The sequence below is a fragment of the Capricornis sumatraensis genome, chromosome 4 (genome assembly GCF_032405125.1).
Source record: "Capricornis sumatraensis isolate serow.1 chromosome 4, serow.2, whole genome shotgun sequence".
Taxonomy (NCBI): Eukaryota; Metazoa; Chordata; class Mammalia; order Artiodactyla; family Bovidae; genus Capricornis; species Capricornis sumatraensis.
The window spans coordinates 67,304,717-67,328,272 of NC_091072.1; the positions used below are offsets into that span (position 1 = coordinate 67,304,717).

General features: G+C 42.0%; 1 protein-coding gene and 1 non-coding gene across 2 annotated transcripts in view; both read left to right on the plus strand.

Moving 5' to 3' along the window:
• The window catches only part of PLEKHG7 (pleckstrin homology and RhoGEF domain containing G7), a 78,449-nt gene that overhangs the window by 33,967 nt on the left and 20,926 nt on the right, over nucleotides 1-23,556 (plus strand). The window contains exons 5-9 of the mRNA XM_068971409.1: nucleotides 1,346-1,441; nucleotides 2,344-2,487; nucleotides 7,146-7,241; nucleotides 8,089-8,190; nucleotides 11,484-11,597. Of these exons, the coding sequence (XP_068827510.1) occupies nucleotides 1,346-1,441; nucleotides 2,344-2,487; nucleotides 7,146-7,241; nucleotides 8,089-8,190; nucleotides 11,484-11,597 (552 nt within the window). The remainder of the gene's footprint in view (nucleotides 1-1,345; nucleotides 1,442-2,343; nucleotides 2,488-7,145; nucleotides 7,242-8,088; nucleotides 8,191-11,483; nucleotides 11,598-23,556) is intronic.
• On the plus strand, nucleotides 7,503-7,605 carry LOC138079399 (U6 spliceosomal RNA). The gene has a single exon (XR_011144872.1). It is a non-coding gene; the product is annotated as a U6 spliceosomal RNA (small nuclear RNA).

Consider the following 23,556-nt stretch of genomic DNA (forward strand, 5'->3'; position numbering starts at 1 on the left):
TGATGCGTCTTCCATTGCCTCAGCCTCCTTATTTCCCAACTGACTGCTGATTTTTAATTTACACAACATGCAGTCACTATGGTTTCAGACATCAGCAAAAGGCACATGTCCCAGTTGCGGTAGGAGGTCCCCAACCAGCTCCAAGATTTCTCTGCTACTATGAAGTTAATAAGTCTCCAATAAGGTTCTTGTTTTGGTGCCATAACCCTAGCAGAGAATTAAGCCATGGTCCTTTAGCACTTTCTGAAATTATTACAGGGCTGTCTTTCCGACACACAGGGAGCTACATCCCCACAATAGCAGGTAAGCTTTCCTTCTCTGGCTCCTTTACCTAAAGTTGAATGATGTCCACCAAACTGCTTAGATCCACGCCAGCATCATGCACCCTGAAGCAATACAGCAAGTTAAAATGTTGTTTGTGATAAACATTTATCTAAAAGGCAGCCAAGTTGACTTTAGAGAGCCTCACATTGTTATTTGATAGCTTCTCCCTGGTGTAGTTGCTAAAATGAACTCTTAAAATGAGTAATTCATGATGTTGCAAGAGAATAGTGAATGAGTCAGAAAAATTAAAAAGTCACAATACAGTAAGTTTCAAAAGGATAGATGAATGTGATACCATTAAAAATTAATTATAAATACAATAAGAAAAGTGTTTTCAATAATTACCTGGGGGTGTGGGGAGCCAGTGGAGATTACAGGTAACTTTGCTTTTCTTTGTGGTTTTGTTTCTCAGGTTTTCTGCAACAAACACATATTACCTCTGAACCTGATTCTTTTAACTAATATTATTTAAAATAAAAATTATAACAAAAATAAGTAGGTGTTCCAATCTAAGGAAACTAGAGTTTCTAGCATATCGTGGTATTCTCCAGCTGAGAATTACTGTACTGGGAAGTTCCTTTAATACTCTGGACTTTATTTAGTCATCTGCTAAATGAGGGGTTGAACTGAGATCTCCAAGGCCCCTTCTGATGGTAAAGTCCATCAGAAAAGTTCGACTCTGAAGGACTAACTTTTGCAGGGTGCACACTAGACAGAAATCCATCTAATTGCTATATGGCAGTTCTGCTTTTATGGCGCCAGCTTTTTTTTTTTAATTAGTAAAATGAGAGGTTTGGATCAGCCATGTTCCCAGCCTTTCTCCTCCATGTCTGATATTCTGAACTCCTGTGGGTCAGACTCTGGCTCAGAAATGGCTTTTCACCTGTTAGTGGTTCATAGACAAAATGCACAGCCTGATCTCCTGCGTGTGGGACCATGAAACAAAGATGCTGAGGCTACCAGAGGCGTATCACTAAAAGAATTCAAATTTGAAAATCCTGTTCTTACAATCTGTTAGCAGGGCAAAGACAAGAACAAGCATATATCTGATCTAGAAGACTGCCTGTCCTCTTTGAAGATTACAGACTTCAGGGACTATGAGTTCCACACCCTGAAGGTATCTCCTGATTTGCTTTCTGTGTGGCTTCTTTTTTTGTTTTTGTCAGTATTATAAGATATCAGATAATTGCATTGTTCATAATAATAGCAAAGTGCAGGAGAGAAGCCCAGACCGGGGTAGAAGGAGGTCTGCTGTCTCTAAAGCACATTGAAACCTCGGGAAGTCATTTTATCTTAAATAAAGTAATGGACATGAGAGTACTTTGTAGGCCAAGAAGTCCTACACAAATGTTAATAGTTGTTACAATTCTTCCCCTCACTGGGCCTTCATTTCCTCATTTGAAAAATAAGCTGGTTTTTATAAGACAATTTCTGATGGTCTCTTTAAACTCTTATTTCATGATGCTTTGGTAGTTAATTTCAGCAAGTGTCACTAGTGGAACCTGGATCAGATTTCCCAGTTCTGGGTTTGGGATTCTTTTTAAACTGTAAATAACATGTCCATCCCATGCATGGAAGGAATTGATATCCCAAACTCATGCAGAGAGGACTGTGGTTTGGGTAACTCTGCCCAGAGGGATGGGCTTCCTGGTGACTCAGACAGTAAAAAATCTGCCTGCAATGCAGGAGACCCGGGTTCAATCCCTGGGTCAGGAAGATCAATCCCTGAGTTGAAAAGATCGCCTGAGGAAGGGAATGTCTGCCCACTCCAATTGGAGAATTCCATGGTCCTAGGAACCTGGTAGACTGCAGTCCATGGGATCCCAAAAGGTCAGACAGGACTGAGCAACTAATACTTTCACTTTTTCACTTTCATCCAGAGGGGCGCCTGGGGCTTGCAATGGGAGACCATGATTTGGGAGATCGCTTGTTTCTGCTGCACTACAAGTCCAAGAAAGGACAACAGGTCAACCCATCAAGGTGGAAATGTTTGTTCTCTCTTTTTCTTCCCACATATAGGATAAGACCTGGAATGAAGTCATGGAAATGCATCAGAAACTTCCTACTAATCAATCAGACTTGAGAAAGCAACAGGAGGCTGTGTGGGAACTCTTCACGAGTGAATGCACTTATTTTTTGGACCATTTATTAGTTCTTAAGATGGTAATGCTGGCTTTAATTTTTGTTAGATGGAAAACATTGGTTCTCTGGGGACTTGTTCCTTTTTCCCATGCTGAAGAAAGGTGGGTGGCTCCCCTCTTTCAGGGGATCTTAAGGAAATTTTATTTATCTTTGGTTATCTGCAACTTGGGTTCTCTTCATTCTTTTCTTGAACATAGACTCTGAGGATTGGGTGAGACCTTCTCAGTAAACTAGTCCACCTGCCCATGTGCTGTCTGCATCTCTTCTGCCTGATTCGCACCCTGTGTTTACACACTCGTCAAGTCAGGAAGCTCACAGCCACCCTCAAGGCAGCCATTCCATCTTTGGTCAGCTTGCTCTTCGGGCTCTTTTACTCCCTTATGATCAGTGCCAGGCGTTTTGTCAGCTATGGAGCCACAGTCATGGATTTCCAGGACAACTGTCCATATGTAACACAAGGGGCTTGGATTACACAGTGTGTTCATGGTGTCCGTCATGAAAATGGCGCCCCTGAAGTTGTACAATGCACTGGTCCTGATCTGGGGAGGCTCCAAGCAGAGAGCTCCTTGTAGAAGAACCACAGGGCAAGGGATAGGAAGGGAGAAAATGCCTTCTAAGACCACAGGGGAGGATGGGCCACATTGCTCCCAAGGTTGCCTCTGCCCATCAGTTCAGTTCAGTTCAGTCGCTCAGTCGTGTCCGACTCTTTGTGACCCCATGAATCACAGCACGCCAGGCCTCCCTGTCCATCACCATCTCCCGGAGTTCACTCAAACTCACCTCCATCGAGTCCAGATGCCATCCAACCATCTCATCCTCTATCATCCCCTTCTCCTCCTGCCCCCAGTCCCTCCCAGCATCAGAGTCTTTTCCAATGAGTCAACTCTTTGCATGAGGTGGCCAAAGTACTGGAGTTTCAGCTTTAGCATCATTCCTTCCAAAGAACACCCAGGGCTGATCTCCTTTATTATTTTTTTTCTTTTACTTTATTTTACAATACTGTATTGGTTTTGCCATACATCAACATGAATCCGCCACGGGTGTACATGAGTTCCCAATCCTGAACCCCTCTCCCACCTCCCTCCCCATACCATCTCTCTGGGTTATCCCAGTGCACCAGCCCCAAGCACCAGCCCTAGAATGGACTGGTTGGATCTCCTTGCAGTCCAAGGGACTCTCAAGAGTCTTCTCCAACACCACACTTCAAAAGCATCAATTCTTCAGCTCTCAGCTTTCTTCACAGTCCAACTCTCACATCCATACATAACCACTGGAAAAACCATAGCCTTGACTAGGTGGACCTTTGTTGGCAAAGTAATGTCTCTGCTTTTCAATATGCTACCTAGGTTGGTCATAACTTTCCTTCCAAGGAGTAAGCATCTTTTAATTTCATGGCTGCAATCACCATCTGCAGTGATTTTGGAGCCCCCCCAAAATAAAGTCTGACACTGTTTCTACTGCTTCCCCATCTATTTCCCATGACGTGATGGGGCCAGATGCCATAATCTTAGTTTTCTGAATGTTGAGCTTTAAGCCAACTTTTTCACTCTCCTCTTTCACTTTCATCAAGAGGCTTTTGAGTTCCTCTTCACTTTCTGCCATAAGGGTGGTGTCATCTGCATATCTGAGGTTATTGATGTTTCTCCCGGCCTCTGCCCATAAGCACTTTTAAATCCTGGCATCTCTCATACCCATGAAAAGGCACTGTGTTGGGAGACATGAGTTCAAGTCGTAGATCTGCCTCTGACTTGCCTTGTGCACTTAAGAAAGTCTAGTCTTCCGTATCATAAAACAGAAGATTCTTTCTGTCAAGGTCCAGATAGTAAGTATTTGGGGCTTTGCCAACCTTGTGGTCTTTATTGCAACTACTCAGCTCTTCTGTTGCAGTACAAAAGAACCTACAGATAATTTGTAAAGAAACGTGTGTGGCTGTGTTAAAAAGATATCTTATTTACAAAAATGGGTAGCAGACCTGATTTATCCCACAGCATGTCTTTTGTTATTCCTGTTCTAAGCTACAAGAGGGATGACAGTGCCGTCAGATGTGATCATTGTGATGACCAGATTAATTTCCCTTGAGAAATCTCAAGTGCTATACAAATGTTAGTTATTTACTGTAAGTAATGTTTATTGTGTCAGTCGTTGCTAAGTACTTTACTAGCAGAATATAAACAGCAAAGACACTTAGAAAGATAAAACTTGGAGATTGTTTCAGTTAGGATACAGAAAACTAGTTAAGTAAGACTGTATGTTATTGACCCATGTAACCATAAAGCCCAGAGGTGAGAGAGAATACAAGGTTGGTTTGATCAAGGGGCTCAAAATCAAGGACTCTTTTCATCTCTCATCCCTGCCTTCCATGGTCTGAGCTTCATCCTATGGCCAGCTTCTGTTATAGTCACAGAGTGGCTGTTGTCCTTGAGGCTATGGAGAGAGTAAGAAATAGAAAGGGGAGGGAGGGAGAGATAAAGAGGCAGAAATCATTTCTTGACATTCATAGCCAGAGTCTTGATTTTCGTTCAGTTTAGACTGGTTTAAGTCACATGCACACTGTTGAACCGGCTACCGTGTTAAGGAGGGTGCTCATTGTCTTAAGGCGATCACATTCAAGGAGTGAGGAAGGGCAGATACAGAGGTGACAACTGGGATAATGTTAGGGAAAGGGGAGCACTGGGGCTGAGTGGGAACCAGTAGATGTTCACTGCAGAGCACTCACCCCATGAGCTCCACTGCCTTCCTCTGCCCTAGTAAACAAAACGGAACTTCCTGTCCCACTGTCAACTACATAAGCTTTTTAAATTAGCATTTTATGTTGAAAAGAAGCTCAATCAGTGTTTATTTTCAACTCCTCTCCCTGGTATTTAGAGTTTATAAGTACCTCCCTTTACACAATCAATATAAATTTCCCAAAGTTGCCTGTAAATTGGTATTTTGTAACTCAAATTCACTGAAAGACTCAATATTTTTCTTAAATAGCAAAAAAATTCTATAAAGCAAAGAATTCTTTTAATTTATTTTAATTGGAGGCTAATTACTTTACAATATTGTGGTGGTTTTTGCCATACATTAACATGAATCAGCCATGGGTGTACATGTGTTCCCCATCCTGACCCTCCCTCCCCAGCCCATCCCTCAGGGTCATCCCAATGCACCAGCCTTGAGCACCCTGTCTCATGCATCAAACGTGGACTGGTGATCTATTTCACATATAATATACATGTTTCAGTGTTATTCTCTCAAATCATCCCACCCTCGCCTTCTCCCACAGAGTCCAAACGTCTGTTCTTTACACCTGTGTCTCTGTTGCTGTCTTGCATATAGGGTCATCGTTACCATCTTTCTAAATTCCGTATATGTGCATTAATATACTGTATTGGTATTTTTCTTTCTGACTTACTTCACTATGTATAATAGGCTCCAGTTTCATCCACCTCATTAAAACTGATTCAAAGGCATTCTTTTTAATAGCTGAGTAATATTCCATTGTGTATATGTACCACAGCTTTCTTATCCATTCGTCTGCCGATGGACATCTAGGTTGCTTCCATGTCTTGGCTGTTGTAAACAGTTAAAGCAAAGAATCTTATAGCACAAAGATGATTTCTTCTGAATGTCTCCAATTTATCTGAAGTCACGGTTTCTGTTTCTTTCTGCTATATGTTTTAAATGCTAAGATATTGACAGACTTGCAGACAACTGGTGCTGCCTAGATTGTGGGAAGCTCTCAACAGTGGTTCTCAAAGTGTAGTCCCTGAACCAGCAGCATCAGAATCACTTGGGAACTTGTTAGAAATTCATATTCTCATATCTCATCAGAGACCTACTGAATCAGAAAGGCTCCGGGTAGGGCCTACTAATCTCTGGTTTAACAAGGCCTCTAAATGATTCTGATGCAAGTTCAAGAACCGTTTACTGCACTGATTAGGTAATATAGAAGTAGGAATTGGAAAACGTTGATGATCTAAAGCCCAATCTTTTCATACCTGTAATTCTTGACTTATTTGGTCCCTCTGAATGCTTCATCATATTGATACAGAGTATTCCTATTTCAATAAATTGATCTCTCTTTAGTTTATTGAATGAGGGACAGGTGATCTGTGAGGATTGTGTTTTTTTCTTGACTTGCTGTAGTTTTCCTATTGTAGGAAAACATCAAGTCAAGTAACAGTAACATAAAGCCTCTCTTAATATTTTCATTAATATTTAATGGCTTTATCCAAATCTAAACATCTTACCAGTTATCAGATAATCACTCATTAGTTCTCTTTTCAATTTCCTGAAAGTAAAGGACATTTAAGTCTTTTGCAGAGAAAGGAATAAATAAAAACTGAGAATGAATGTTGTTTTGGTCTCAAGTAAGTGCTGCTGGCAAGAAGAGAACCTTGGAGATCTCTCTGGTGCTGGGAGGAGAGAAAGCCTGCTCAAACAAATTATGTTCTACAGGAATATTGGTAGGGCTCACGCAGCAATGACCACTTCATACAGAAGAGCACATTTCCTATGTGTTCTATGGAGCTTAAATGCCATCATTGTGTTTAGCACAATTCCTAACCATTGAAAATACTGCTCCCTAAGTTGTTTTGTAAAATTATACTCAGGAGGTTTATGTCTAATGTTCTTGCAAAGGGCAAATATCAAAATTGAAAAGCAGAAAGTGATGTGTGTTTTATTTCTTTAAGATCTTCATGAATACATTAAAATATCTGCAGACTCATGAATATCTCCTGGATGTGGATTTATGGAGACTTTTTGCAAACCTGGAGGAGCTAAGTCAGGTGAGCCAAAGTAGAAAGGTTCCAGTAGCCGTGTTTTGAAAATCGCCAGAGGACTCTGAAAATTTATGCTTTTCTCTTTTTGTGGTTTGTATTCCATGTTGGCGTATGGAATATTGTTTCTTCCATATTCCTTCTCTATAATCTTACGGTCTGGAGTTCAGGTTAATAAGAAGGAAATCTTTCCAATAGATTGCAGCCATCAGTTAGTCTTCAATAACATTTCAAAAAATTCTTCTGTGGTTACTTAAGATAATAATCATAATGCTCAGTTCAGCAGCACATGTACTAAAATTGGAATGAGACAAAGATTAGAATGGATTTGTCCAAGAAAGACACACAAATTCAGGAAATGTTCCATGTTTTTTCTAGTGTACAAGTTCTGGAACACCTTCTAGAAGTATATCCTTTCTAGTGTATACTCAGGAACCCATCTTGTTTACTGCTTTATCCAGAAGACCTCAGACAGTGCCTCGTGCATAGAAGGACTGAATAAGTAATGTTGGGTACATGAGTTTCCTCAGTAAATAATGTTGAATACAAAGAAAGAGAAAAACATTCCTAAGTGCTCCATCATCATAAATGACTAGTCTCAAATGAATGTTCTTTATCACATATATTATAAATAAAAGCTATCTTTCCTCTAAAAAGGAAGAGAAGAGAGATACTACAGGAATTCATTTGTAAGAAAATATATTAGAGAGTAGAGGAAAATAAATCTTTAAATTTTGCCAGGGAGATAACTTGGAAGTAGGAATCATCTGTAGGAACAAAATTTGAAGTTCACTGGATATTTATTTCTTAGCCCTGCAAGTGTGCCTACTCTGTTTTCCTTTCTCCCTGGCCCTAGACAAGCTTTGGTTTTGTGAACAGTCTTTTCCGTATCTTCAAGGACTACATTGACATTTGTGAGACTTCACCATCGTTGGATTTTATTTCTGTGCTCACAAAGGTAAAATCCTCTTTGGGATATCTCAGCTTCTGTGTGATAAATTCACCCACCTCTCAGGATGATTGTTTATATTTCCTCAACCATCATCATCATTGTTATTTCTGGGAAAGTTCTGCCAACACCCTCCCACAAGAGAAACATCCCTTTCTCCACCAATCAGCATTTTTAAAAATAAGTCGCAGATTCTGTTTTTCCATTGTTATCTCTCCTGTGTGAGCTTTGTTAATACAAAATCTGCATGCATGGAAAAGCCATTTCCAAGTCTGTTTTTCAAATGACTTCAATTTAAAGCAATATTCACAGCAATAGTTTGTGCAGGCTAATTACATGGTTCAGTAGTCATTCTAACAAAAGTGCCAGGCTTTCTGAAAGGAATAAAGTAAACCTTCAAATCCATCAGCACCCTTAATAAGACTTCTGTGTATTAAAGGAGGAGGAAGGAGGAAGACTTGTACCCCTGGTCTGATAAATGCTATTTTTTCCCTTGAGTAGATAATTTGAACTTTCTCCCCTACTTTGAGCTTTTAATCCTGTTTCTATCTATCGTCATTTAGCAAGATTTAAGCTGTTATAATCCATTTTTTAAAATATAGAGTAAGATGCATTGACTTGTAAACATTATACTCAGGTTCATGTTTAATGTTCTTGCAAAGGGCAAGTATCAAAATTGAAAAGCATAAAGTAATGTGCATTACGAAGTACTTACGTGTGGAGCTGATAACGTGTACATGATAATGTGCAGAATTAGACACACCCCTTACTTTGGGGGAGTTTTCATTCCGGTGGGAAAGAAATTAATCGACTAATGACACCAATGATTATATAGTAAAATTGAGATTAGTGCTGGGGAAAAAAGATACATAGATATTATGAAAGGAAACTTCTAGTTTGGGGCAGATGGTGAGGTAGTTACAGCTAGGAAATTCTTCCTGAGGCAGTGATGCTTGAAGTGAGATATGAACAAGGACTATTTAAGAAGGCAAAACAAGCAGAAAACTAGGCATAAGCTGGGGAAATCCTTCAGTGAATTTTGAAAGCACATCAGAATAAGAAAAGCTTTGAAAAACAGGAGAAAGAATATAAAGTGTTGGAAATAATTAGCTAAAATCTCAGGATCTCCCAATTCCTTTAGAGTCAGAAATTATTTCTTTAGGACCATTGCATGCTACACATTTTTTATTTTTGTTAAAGGGTAGAGCCCTTAGTAAGTTAGATAATGAGCATGATTGGATGTGTGTTGGTTCAGGGTCTGAAGTCCCCTTGGTTTTCTTGATAATTTCGTACTCCATCAAGGGCTAGGACAACTGGCAGGCTCTCTCCACTTGGCTCCTTGGACTAACTTGGCCATCGTCCTCTAATGGTGATGGGAAGAAGCACAAAAGAGCATCAGCACCCATTATAGATCCAAGTATATCATTCCTCTGCTGGTCTTGGAGAATCTCCAAGGGTGAGGGGCAGCTGTGGCTCTCTTGGGACATAGATGCTGTGGCAGACATATCTGGGAGTATTCATCTGAAGGTTGACGTTAGCAACAAGACCTGGCCCCCTAAAAATAATTTTTAATTCAGTTTTTAGTGAATAGTCTGAAGAAATAACAGCTTTTCATCAAAACACATAAGTAGTCTGCCTTAGTCTGCCCAGGCTCTGCATAACAAAGTGCCACAAACTGGGTAGCTTGTAAACAACAAATCGATGTCTGACTGTTCTAGAGGGTGGACATCCAGTACCAGGGTGGCAGCCGGGTCATGTGAGGGCCCTCTTCTGATCAGACTTCTCATTGTATTCTTCACTTAGTGGAGGGGGCCAGCGAGCTCTCCGGAGTCTCTTTTGTAAGGGCATTCATTTCATTCATGGAGGCTTCACCTTTGGGATCTCATCGTCTCCGGAAGGGTCCACCCCCTCCAATACCATCACCTTGAGGGTTAAGATTCAACATATGAGTTTGAGGGGGACACAGCTTTTCAGACCATAGCCTAGTAAAGCATGGACTCTTCACCAAAAGTCTATAATGATAGCCATATATGGATGCTCCCTGATATGTTACAGAGGCGCAAAGGTGGGCTGCAGAAGTTTTTCCTAAATTTAAAAAGGCCAGCGTCAGGTTGGATTCGGTTGTGCCACGGAAAGAAACTCCAACCCTCGGTGGCTCGGTTCACATCTCACTCACGCCGTGTTCCTGCTTTCTCATTGTTCTCACTCCGGGACCCCTGCTGAAGGAGCAGCCACCACCTGGAATGTCACCACCGCGCCTCCAGGGCAAGACGTAAAAGACAGAGGCCGAACGCTCACTGACTCTTCACGTTTCTGGCATATCTGTTCACATGCATCAGCCTCAGAAAGTCCCATGGCCAGGCCTACCCTCAGTGGTAATTTAGGTAGTGTAAATGTGTGTACTTGCACACTGGCCACCTGGCTTATTCTAATACAAATTTGATATGACTTAATGTGTAATCATTACAGCAAGTTTAAGACCATACATAAGAATAGTGAAGAAAGGGAAAGGCAAGTGTCAGATTAGGTAAAACAAGTACATAAAATGCTTGCTATGAAACAGTACATTTAATGAGGTGCCCCAGATTTGACTGTTTTTTAGAAGCTGGCAGGGGAATTCAGTTTGTGGATATTTTTGCAGAAGATTTGATGAAAAGTTAGATGTTGTTACTTTAATCATATACTATGAGCACAGGCTTAGGCAGTGTCTGTTACCAGGTACCATGCAACCTGTGTGGGCCTCAACAAAGCATAAGTGCAAATAAAGGGTGAATTAAATCAAGATGTCCCAAATAGAATTTTTTTAAAAAATACAGGCAAGAAAAGGCAATTTATTGAGGAGGAGGAGTTATTCAGTCACTAAGTTGTGTCCAACTCTTTGCGACCCCATGGACTGCAGCACACCAGGCTTCCCTGTCCTTCACTATGTTCTGAGTTTGCTCCAACTCATGTCTATTGAATCGGTGATGCCATCCAACCATGTCATCCTCTGTCACCCCCTTTCCTCCTGCCCTCCATCTTTCCCAGCATCAGGGTCTTTCCCAGTGAGTTGGCTCTGTGCATCGGGTGGCCTGAGTATCGGAGCTTCGGCTCCAGCATCAAGCTTTCCAATATAGGAGTTAATGGTTTATTATGGGGATACCATTGTTTAATAGTGTTTGACGATCACCTGCTTCTCTCCATGTACACATGGTTGATAATGGTGTGTCCCCAGCTTCTCCTGCTTTGGTTACTGAAGTGAAGAGAAAGTCTCTCTGTACTTTTGCATCCTTTCACTCTCTCGTGCCCTTCTCCCCTTGCAGAATTTCCGGGGTAGCCTGTGTCAGAGCCACCAGACCTACTGCCTGAACTACTCGGCTGCTGTCTTTTATCTTGAGAGCCTGAAGCAGAGACATGACTTTGGAATTTATTTAAAAGTAAAGTACCTTTTTCTTTTATATTTTTCCTGAGACTCTTTGGATATAACAGATACTAGGAACTATTAGACCCAAATTAAATGGAACAGGAGGAAAATAAATGATCAGACATACATTTTAACTACAAACCTGCTTTCCTTAGGAACACATAATCCACTGCAGCATTAGGATTTTAAATAGTGCTTATCTGGAAACATTGTATCACCTAATGTCCTTCCTGACATTTTAACTGGGGATTTAAAATGTTTTATTTGTCCACTGGTTTGTTTTCAGAAAAAATTGGTGAGAAAACTACAGTAAGGATTGAGGCTTTATTTGTGATACACGTCTGGCTCTTGTAGGATTTGGTCCCAGCAAGGTCCTACTGCCCAAAAGCTTGGTGTACCACCACCATTGTATTCTACTTGAGTGGCGCCTCCTAGAGAAGATCATAGCCCACGGCGTAAAGGCTGCCCCTGAAGTTGTCCAGCGTGGCGGCTGTGGCTCCCAAGCATTATTCAGTCGCTCAGTCGTGTCTGACTCTTTGCAACCCCTTGGACTGCAGCACGCTGGGCTTCCCTGTCCATCACCAACTCCCAGAGCTTACTCAAACTCATGTTCAACGCGTCAGTGGCACCATCCAACCATCTCATCCTCTGTCGTCCCCCTCTCTTCCCGCCTTCAGTCTCTCCCAGCATCAGGGTCTTTTCCAATGAGTCGGTTCTTTGCATCAGGTGGCCAAAGTATTGGAGTTTCAACTGCAGCATCAGTCCTTCCAATGAATATTCAGGACTTTTTTCCTTTAGGATTGACTGGTTGGATCTCCTTGCAGTCCAAGGGATTCTCAAGAGTCTTCTCCAACACCACAGTTAAAAGCATCAATTCTTCAGCAGTCAGCTTTATTTATAGTCCAACTCTCACATCCATACATGGCTACTGGAAAAACCATAGCCTTGACTAGACAGACCTAGTAATGTCTCTGCTTTTTAATATACTATCTAGGTTGGTCATAACTTTCCTTCCAAGGAGTAAGCGTCTTTTAATTTCATGGCTGCAGTCACAAATGCCATGATCTTAGTTTTCTGAATGTTGAGCTTTAAGCCAACTTTTTCACTCTCCTCTTTCACTTGTATCAAGAGGCTCTTTAGTTCTTCTTTGCTTTCTGCCATGAGGGTGGTGTCATCTGCATATCTGAGGTTCTTGATATTTCTCCTGGCAGTCTTCATTCCAGCTTGTGCTTCTTCCAGCCCAGCATTTCTCATGATGTACTCTAAATATAAGTTAAATAAGCAGGGTGACAATATACAGCCTTGACATATTCCTTTCCCGATTTGGAACCAGTCTGCTGTTCCATGTCCAGTTCTAACTGTTGCTTCCTGACCTGCATACAGATTTCTCAGGAGGCAGGTCAGGTGGTCTGGCATTCCCATCTCTTCCAGAATTTTCCACAGTTGGTTGTGATCCACACAGTCAAAGGCTCTGGCATAGTCAATAAAGCAGAGATAGATGTTTTTCTGGAACTCTCTTGCTTTTTCCATGATCCAGCAGATGTTGACAATTTGATCTCTGGTTCCTGCGCCTTTTCTAAAACCAGCTTGAACATCTGGAAGTTCATGGTTCAAGTACTGTTGAAGCCTGGCTTGGAGAATTTTGAGCATTACTTTACTAGTGTGTGAGATGAGTGCAATTGTGCAGTAGTTTGAGCATTCTTTGGATTGTCTTTCTTTGGGATTGGAATGAAAACTGACTTTTTCCAGTCCTATGGCCACTGCTGAGTTTTCCAAATTTGCTGGCATATTGAGTGCAGCATTTTCATAGCATCATCTTTTAGGATTTGAAATAGCTCAACTGGAATTCCATCACCTCCTCTAACTTTGTTTGTAGTGATGCTTCCTAAGGCCCGCTTGACTTTGCATTCCAGGATGTCTGGCTCTAGGTGAGTGATCACACCATCATGATTATCTGTGTCTTGAAGATCTTTTTTGTACAGTTCCTCTGTGTATTCTTGCCACCTCTTCTTAATCTCTTCTGCTGCTGTTAGATCCAAACCATTTCTGTCCTTTATTGTGCCCATCTTTGCATGAAATGTTCCCTTGGTATCTCTCATTTTCTTGAAGAGATCTCTAGTCTTTCCCATTCTGTTGTTTTCCTCTGTTTCTTTGCATTGATCATTTATGAAGGCTTTCTTATCTCTCCTTCTATTCTTTGGAACTCTGCATTCAAATGGGTTTATCTTTCCTTTTCTCTTTTGCCTTTAGCTTCTCTTCTTTTCTCAGCTATTTGTAAGACCTCAGCAGACAACCGTTTTGCCTTTTGCATTTTTTTTCCCCTTGGGGATGGTCTTGATCACTGCCTCCTGTACAGTGTCATGAACCTCTGTCCATGGTTCTTTAGGCACTCTGTCTATCAGAGCTTATCACTTGAATTTATTTGTCACTTCCACTGTATAATCGTAAGGGATTTGATTTAGGTCATACCTGAATGGTATAGTGGTTTTCCCTGTTGCTGCTAAATCGCTTTAGTCATGTCCGACTCTGTGTGACCGCATAGACGGCAGCCCACCAGGCTCCCCAGTCCCTGGGATTCTCCAGGCAGGAACACTGGAGTGGGTTGCCATTTCCTTCTCCAAGTGGTTTCCCCTACTTTCTTCAATTTAAGTCTGAATTTGGCAGTAAGGAGTTCATGAACTGAGCCACAGTCAGCTCCTAGTTTGTTTTTGCTGACTGTGTAGAGCTTCTCCATCTTTAGCTGCAAAGAATATAATCTGATTTCGGTATTGACCGTTGGTGATGTCCATGTGTAGAATCTTCTCTTGTGTTGTTAGAAGAGGGTGTTTGCTATGACCAGTGTGTTCTCTTGGCAAAACTCTGTTAGCCTTTGACCTGCTTCGTTTTATACTCCAAGGCCAAATTTGCCTGTTACTCCAGGTGTTTCTTAACCCTACTTTTGCATTTCAGTCCCCTATAATGAAGAGGACATCTCTTGTGGATGTTAGTTCTGGAAGGTCTTGTAGGTCTTTACAGAACCGTTCAACTTCAGCGTTTCAGCATTACTGGTCGGACATAGACTTGGATTACTGTGACACTGAATGGTTTGGCTTGGAAACGAACAGAAATCACTCTGTAATTTTTGAAATCACATCCAGGTACTGCATTTTGGACTCTTTTGTTGACTATGATGGCTATTCCATTTCTTCTAAGGGATTCTTGCCCACAGTAGTAGATCTAATGGTCATCTGAGTTAAATTCACCCATTTCGGAACAGGAGATTTGTGCTCAGGACCTTCAGTGTTTGCAAATAAGCAAAACTGGAAAAAAGTTTCCTTGACTTCTCTACTTCCTTTGACCACCACCCACTCCCCTGCCCCCGCCTGTTTTTGAGGCTTTTATTTTGACATATCTTTAGTCTGAAATGTACCTTTCAGTATTATGCCACAGCTCTTTTTATGACCCAAGAAAATGGTCCTTGCCTTTCTAGAAACCCATGCAGCTGCAAGAAGCACCTACCAGAGCATCACCTCAGAGCCGTAGGAGGAACAGCCACCACACAGAGCTCCCAATAACTTTAAGCTGTGAATCAGAGCATCTTTGCCATGGCCAGAATGTGCCAGGAAACCTGGGTGTGATGTGAATGATGTTGGGAAGAGCCATGGCCCTATTTTAGTAGCTTTAGCCTTTCAGTGTTTCCTTTGCTACTCAAACCAAAACATGAAAGCTCATTAGATTTCATGAATAATCTTGTTGCAAACCTTGTCCCTGGAAGCTGTTGGATGAGACTCCTTGGCAGAGTCTTCCAGACTCCTCCCCAGTCTGGGGAGAATCCAGGTTCATTCCTCTCCCTCCCAAGCTAGCACAAGGTTCAGACACCATTTTCAAATAACTGTGGAAAATCCCTTAACAATTGTGACACAGAAGTTTACATGTATGAGATATATATATATATATAGCATCCAAAGATATTTAGGAAAAAGAATGGAGGATGTACTGTTGTAATGATAACATGTAATACTTTTATAAGCATCATGCTTTGCCAAGCACTTTCTCAAACATCCTTTTAAATCTTACCACAAATCTATGAAGTTGATTACATTGTGTCTCCACATGTCCCTGAGACTCAGAGAGGTTATGTGACCTTTGTAAGATCACATGACCAATAGATGGCAATAAAAGAACCTGGATAAAGGTCTTCAGGCAAAATACTCCAATGCACTTTACACCCAGGACTATTTACAACTCCTCAGGGCTACTTCCTGTTGCAAAGGAAACGTTAGCATCATGAAACAAAGGTTGAAGGGTCAGGGAGAGGCTTTGGGAGGTCTTGGAGGTAAATCTGCCTTCCACAGCACAGAACGAAACTTCATCACAGATAATTAATAATAATAATGTATACTGATTATACATACAATAATAATGATACAAATACAGAAGTGATAATACTAAAAGTGACTGGTTCACAAGCTTTGGCAATGGCCAGGCACTATGCTGCGTACTGATCATCTCGGATTTCTCGGTCTGCACAATAAACCCTGTAGGATTTGGTGTTATCCTCAGTTTTCAGGAGCTTAGAAGAATTCAGCAACTTGCCTAAAGTTTGTTCAGGGCACGAGCAGGATTCAAATCTGTCAAGCTGACAACCTTTCTCCTAAACTTTGACATAAACGTTGTTGGAAAACTTAATATCTTTGTGGTCCGGAGAAGGCGATGGCACCCCCACTCCAGTACTCTTGCCTGGAAAATCCCATGGATGGAGGAGCCTGGTAGGCTGCGATCCATGGGGTCGCGAAGAGTCAGACACGACTGAGCGACTTCCCTTTCACTTTTCACTTTCATGCATTGGAGAAGGAAATGGCAACCCACTCCAGTGTTCTTGCCTGGAGAATCCCAGGGATGGGAGAGCCTGGTGGGCTGCCATCTATGGGGTCACACAGAGTCGGACACGACTAAGTGACTTAGCAGTTAGCAGCTGGTGGCTCAGACAGTAAAAAAAATCTGCTTGCAGTGCAGGAGACCCAGGTTCATTCCCTGGGTCAGGAAGATCCCTTGGAGGAGGGAATGGCCATTCACTCCAGTATTCTTGCCTGGAGAATTCCATGGACAGAGGAGCCTGGTGGGCTACAGTCCATCAGGTCACGGAGTCAGACACAATTGAGCAACTAACACACTTTCACTTAACATCTTTGTCATTTTATGGACTGCCTGGAATTGGGGTCTGATTGCACTTGGGTGAATTTACTCTCTACACCATGTGGGGCTGGTTTTTGTAATTACCTGTACATTATTTTTATGGGCATTGACAAGAGTAGAATTTCCCTCACTTTTTCAAAGTCAGTCAAAGTGATGCAGAGAAAGACACTGGGGGACTTCCCTGGTGGTCCAGCGGTTAAGAATCTGCCTGCCAATGCAGGGGACATAGGTTTGATCCATGAAGTGGGAAGATCCTACATGCCACAGGGCAGCTAAGCCCAAGCTCCCTGGAGCCCGTGCTTCACAAGAGAAGCCACCCCAATGAGAAGCCCACACACAGCAACTAGGGACTGGCCCCTGCTCGCCGCAACTGGAGAAGGCCCACACAGTATAACGAAGACGCCCAAAAAAGACGCTCCAGCACAGCCCCAAAAAGCCAGAAAGCAAGACCCTGGGAACTCGGTACCAGGGCTCTTAGTCTTTGCTTGGTTAGCAGTTGCTGACAAATCTGTGTGGACTGAATATTCAAGACATGTCAGGCATTGTTGTCAGCACTGTGTGGGATTATCTGCTTAAAATCTCTCATCACCCGGTTAAGGCAACTCTTGTTATCCATATTTCACAGATGAGGTTTAGAGGACTTAAGTAAATTTCCCAAGTTCCCAAGAATAATGGGTGTCCAAGACCGTGGTTGCATCCCACCAAGACAGGTTAATGAGGAGAACAAGGTTTTATTTGGGCCCCTCAATCCATTTCACTCTTCCCCTGAACACATTGGATTCTTGACAATTTATATATAAATCATATCAGTTTAATTTTATAAATTATAAGATTTATGTGTATATTTACTTTTTGCTTATTATGTATAGTTAATTTACAATGTATTTCTGGTGTGCAGCAGAGTGATTCAGTTTACATATATATAATACTTTTTTATATTCTTTTCTATTATAATTTATTATGAGATATTGAATATAGTGTCCTGTGCTGCACAGTAGGACCTTGTTGGTTATCAGAGCTTATAAGTTTGATAAGGTCCCATTGGTTTATTTTTGTTTTTATTTCTGTTGGTTTAGGAGACTTGTCCTAAGAAAACATTGTTACAGTTTATATCAGAGAATGTTTTTCCTATGTTCCCTTTTAGGATTTTTTATGGTGTCCTGTCTTATATTTACTTTTTTTTTCTTATATTTAAGTCATTAAGCCATTTCAAGTTTATTTTTGTGTAGGGTGTAAGGGAGTGTGCTAACCTCATTGATTTACATGTAGCTGTCCAGCTTTCCCAACACCATTTGCTGAAGAGACTATCCATTGTATACTCTTGCCTCCTTTGTCGGAGAGTAATTGACCATAGGTGCATGGGTTTATTTCTGCTTTCTGTCATGCTCCATTAATCCGTGTATTTGTTTTTGTGCCAGCACCATACTGTTTTGATGACTGTAGCTTTGTAGTATAGTCTGCAGCCGGGGAGTCTGATTCTTCCAGTTCCATTTTTCTTTAAGATTGTTTTGGCCATTTGGGATCTTTTGTGTTTCCATACAAATTATAAAATTTTTTGTTCTAGTTCTATAAAAAATGCCACTGGTAATTTGATAGTGATTGCACTGAATTTGTAGATTGCTTTAGGGTCATATCGTCATTTTGATAATATTGCTTCTTCTAGTCCAAGAACATACTGTATCTTTCCATCTGTTTATGTCATCTTTGATTTCTTATATCAGCATCTTATAGTTTTTAGAATACACATCTTTTGGCTCTTTAGGTAGGTTTATTCCTAGGTATTTTATTCTTTTTGATGCAATAGTAAATGAGATTGTTTCTCTAATTTGTCTTTCTGGTCTTTTGTTGTTAGTTTATAGAAATGCAACAGATTTCTGTGCATAATTTTGTGTCCTGCAGTTTTACCAAATTCATTGATAAACTCTAGCATTTTTGTGGTAACATCTTTAGGATTTTCTATATATTGTATCCTGTCATCTGCAAACAGTGACATTTTTACTTCTTTTCCAGTTTGAATCCCTTTTTATTTCTGTTTCTTTTCTGATTACCATGGCTAGGACTTCTAAAACTAAAGTTGAATAAAAGTGGCAGGAATGGACATCCTTGACTTGTTCCTAGTCTTAGAGGAAATGTTTCAGCTTTTCACTTTTGCGAATGATGTTAGCTATGGGTTTGTAATATATGGCCTTTACTATGTTGAGGTAGGTTTCCTCTGTGCCCACTTTCTAGAGAGTTTTTTTTATATATAATAAGTGGATGTTACATTATATCTAATGCTTTTTCTGCATCTGTTGAGATGATCATGGGGGTTTTTTGTCTTTTCTTTTGTTGATGTGGTGTATCGCTTATGTTGAGCTGTCCTTGTGACTCTAGCTTGAATCCAGCTTGATCATGTATTTTATTACCCTTTTTACTTGCTGTTGTGTTCGGTTTGCTGAATTTTGTTGAGAATTTTTATATTTGTATTCATCAAAGATAGTGACCTATAATTTTCTTTTTTTGTAGTGTCTTTTTCTGGTTTTGGTATCAGAGTTACGGTAGCTTCATAGAATGCCTTTGGGGTATCCCCTACTCTTCAGTCTTAAAGAAGACTTTGAAAAGGATTAGTATAAGTTCATTGTATGTTTGGCAGGATTCCCCAGCAAACTCATTGGATCCTAGACTTTTGTTTGCAGGGGGTTGTTTTGGTTTTTTTTTTTAGTTTCAGCAAACACATGCATGAGCTTAGTTGCCCTGAGGCATGTGGAATCTTCTCAGACCAGGTTTCAAACTCATGTCCCTACATTAGCAGGCAGATTGTTAACCACTGGACCATTAGGGAAGTCTGGGAGCTTTATTATTGTTATTATTATTCTATTTCACTTCTAGTGATCAATCTGTTTAAATTATTTATCTCTTCTTGATTCTGTTTTGGTGGGCTGTCTGTCCCTAAAAACTTATCCATTTCTTCTAGGTTGTCCAGTTTGTTGGCATATAATTCTTTGTAGTAGTCTCTCACAGATTTTTGTATTTCTGCAAAATCAGTTGTTACACTTCCTCTTTCATTTCTTGTTTTATTTGGGTCCTTTCATTTCTTCTTGGTGAACCTGGCCAGAGGTGTGTGAATTTTGCTTTGTTGCTTTTCTTTTAGTCATTAAACGTGTCTGACTCTTTTGTCACCCCGTGGACTACAGCCTGCCAGGCTCCTCTGTCCATGGGATTTCCCAGGCAAGAAGACTGGAGTGGGTTGCCATTTCCTTCTCTAGGGGATCTTCCTGACCAGGGATCAGACCCACATCTTCTGCATTGCAGGCAGATTCTTTACCACTGAGCCTCCAGGGAAGTCCCAGTTTTGTTTCCCCTTTCAAAAAACCAGCTCTTGGTTTCACTGGTTTTGTTTTGCTTTTTGTTTTGTTTTCTATTTTTTGATCTCTATTCTATTTCTTCCTCTCTGACTTTTTATTATTTCCTTCCTTATGCTGATTTTAGGCTTTATTTGTTCTTTTTCTGTTTCTTTCCAGTGATAGGTTAGATTGTAGATCGGCTCACTTTATATTATCCCATAAACCTCTCTTTTTTTTATTTGACTTTCTTTTTTTCTTTCATTTGACTTTCTTTCTACATTTCTGATTGATTTCCATTATTATTCTGTCTTCTAGATCAGTTATTTGACCTACATTGTTTCTTTAATACATTTATTTATTTATTTGTTTATGGCTGTGCTGAGTCTTTGTTGTTGCACAGGCTTTTGTCTCGTTGTGGTGAGTGGGGGCTACTCTCTGGTTGTGGTGCACGGATTTCTCGTTGCCATGGCTTCTCTCTTTGTGGAGCATGGGCTCTAGGGCATGTGGGCTTCCGTAGTAGAGGTGTGTGGGCTCAGCAGTTGTGATGTGCAGGCTCTAGAGCGCTGGCTCACTAGTTGTGGTACACAGGCTCGGTTGATCCACACCATGTGAAATCTTCCTGGATCAGGGATCAAACCCATGTCTCCTACATTAGCAGGCAGATTCTTTTACTGCTGAGCCATCAGGGAAACCCTGCAATGTTTAGTTTGTTATTTATTGCCTTTAGCTTGCCTTCACCTCAGCATATACATTTTCTCATTTTAACTGGCTTCTCCTTATAGTTTCTATTAGTAGTTCCTTGCTAAAGTGATCTGCATTTCTCTCAATGCCCTTTCTTAATTGTTAATTGTTACTTTCTTTTTGTAATTTTACTGATTCCTGGCTCTGCAGAGTTCATTGCCGTGACCAGAGGCTAGTGTCTAGTTGTGGTGCGTGGGCTTCTCACTGTGGTGGCTTCTCTTGTTGCAGAACACAGGCTCTACCAAGGGCAAGTGGGTTTGGTAGTTGCAGCACGAGGGCTTGGCAGCATGTGGCACGTGGGCTCTGTAGTTGCTTCATGACTCCAGATCAGGGATCAAACCCATGTCTCCTGCATTGGCAGGTGAATTCTTCACCACTGAGCCACCCGGGAAGCCTTATCTTCTTCTTGAACTCAGAATCTGGTAGAGCATTCTGTTTTATTGGAGATTTCTCCTGTCCTGTTTTTGGAAATAGTTCCTCTGCTTCTTGGTTTCAGTTTTATTTCTTTGCCCCTGGATTTAGGAGAAACAGTAATTTCCTATGTTCTTGAAGAGTTGGTTTTATGTGGGAGCATCCTTGTGTAGTCTGAGTGAGTCTTAATATTTTGGGTGCAAGGGCTGCATCTAGAATGGGTGCCTGCCGTTTCTTCCCTCCTTGTACGCTGGTTGTTATCACCTTCATAGAGAGTGTGACTGTTTTTCTGGTGACCAGAACCTGCACTGGAAGTTGAGCAGAGCCTCCTATTTGGTCTGTGGTTGTCACAGCTTTGTTGGGAGCGCAGTCTGCTCCCCAGTTGGAGTAGAAGCCCCCCAGATCATCTTGTTTCTGTGCTGCGGTGTGAGGTAGGCAGGCCTGGAGCTACTGGGGGAGGAGCCGTGAGTCTTCCTAATGAGGAGCCGTCCGCTGAAGTGCACTCCATGGTGTCTGTCACGCACCATGTGTGCTTCCAGAGTACACTGTTGTTGGCATGGGCCTCACCTCCTCCTCAGCCACAGGAGTGCAGGCCATTGACCTGGATGTCCCTCAGGTGCTGTGCTCGTAAAGCCACCAGATCAGATCTGCAGGCACAGATTCCCTGAAGTCAGACCCCAGGACCTTTCTTAGCTGCCCAAGGTCATGCTCCTTGACCCCCTCAGAGCTACGGGATGAGCACAGACCCTGGCCCCACCTCCATGTACGTGTACCCACAAAACTCGCAGCTGCTGACTCTGGACTTGCCCCAGCTATGGGAGCGTCAGTCCTCTGCTTGGATGTCCCACAGTCACTTAGCTTACAAAGACAGCGGCAGCGTAAATCCACTAAAGTCACAAGGTCTCCTGATACGGCTCAGATTTCAGCCCCACCTCTGTGTGGGGCAACAGCGGGCACTCACGTGCTCGCAGAGCCCTGCCCACTGTGAGCACTCTGTGGGGCTGCTCTGCTGGGGCCCCACCTCTCCCTTCAGGTGCTCCTTAACAAGAGGGCTTCTGTAGTAGACCCAAGTTTCATCCCGCACACAGCCCCAGTTGCCACCCAGTCCTCTCCCCAGACCTGCGCGCTGAAACCCAAGATTCAGCACCCAGCCCCGACCTGTGCTCGCAGACACATGCATGGAGCTGGGGAGTGCAGCAAGGTGGCCGAGACCAGGCGTGCTGGTCTCTCTTTTCTACCTGCTTAAGCCAATCGCTGCATTCTTCTCTGAGCCTCTGAAGCTTCCGTTCTGTTCTGGCTGATCTAGGCAGCAAAGTTTGTTCCTAGGGCAAGCAATCTTTCCTCTTTCACAGCTCCCTCCCAGCAGTACAGGTCCCATCCCATCCCCCGTTGTTGCCTGGTGATCTTCCTGGCAGTTTTGGTTGTATGAGCTCTTCTGCCAGCATTCAGTAGGTATTCTGTGAGAACTGGTACACGTGTAGATGTATGTTTTATGTACTTGTGGGAGTTGGTGAGGTCTATGTCCTTCTATTCCACTATCTTGATCTCCCAACTATATATAAATTTATTATCAAGCTGAAGCAGATTCCACTCATCTAGACCCATCCAGGACAAGGACTTTTATATCCAATTTCTCATGTCAGAGTTTCTTTTCTTTCCCTAATAGACATGAAAAGTAAAGCCAACAGCTAAATGAAAGAAAAAGTTATAGTTTCACTTTTAGAATCATCAGATATCTTTTCTTTTTTTTTTCTCTTCTGAGACCTTTCAAACACTATAAATATTTTGTGTATCTCTGCCTGGATCTTTGTCTAAATTATTTACCACTGGTATTTCTTTTCTGATTGGTGTCTAGGGGAGAGTCAGTGCTTTTATATTTACCCTGAACACCAGTGGGTGCTGGCCTCCAGAGCTGTTGCCCACAGCATGGAAATTTGGAGCAGTGACCCAGGGCTGTGTGTTTTCTCACTGCTGATGAGAATTACTGGAGCTCCCCAGCTTCCCATGAGGACCAGCAGGTAGCGCTGGAAAGCTGCTGCCAGTGACTCAGCATGGAAATCAGCCACTAAATCTCTGGGAGTTGGTGATGGACAGGGAGGCCTGGCATGCTGCAGTCAATGGGGTCACAAAGAGTCAGACACAGTTGAGCGACTGAACTGCCTGAACTAAACGGAAGGCCACAGAGGACGACGGCCTTCCCACGCCTCTTCCCTCCACTCCTGCTCCTAGCCCTTTCATGGCTGCAGTCTCTGCTTCCCTTAGGGTTTGCATCCCTTCAACACCAGTGAGGATCACAACCATTTTGAGCTGGATGAGAACTAG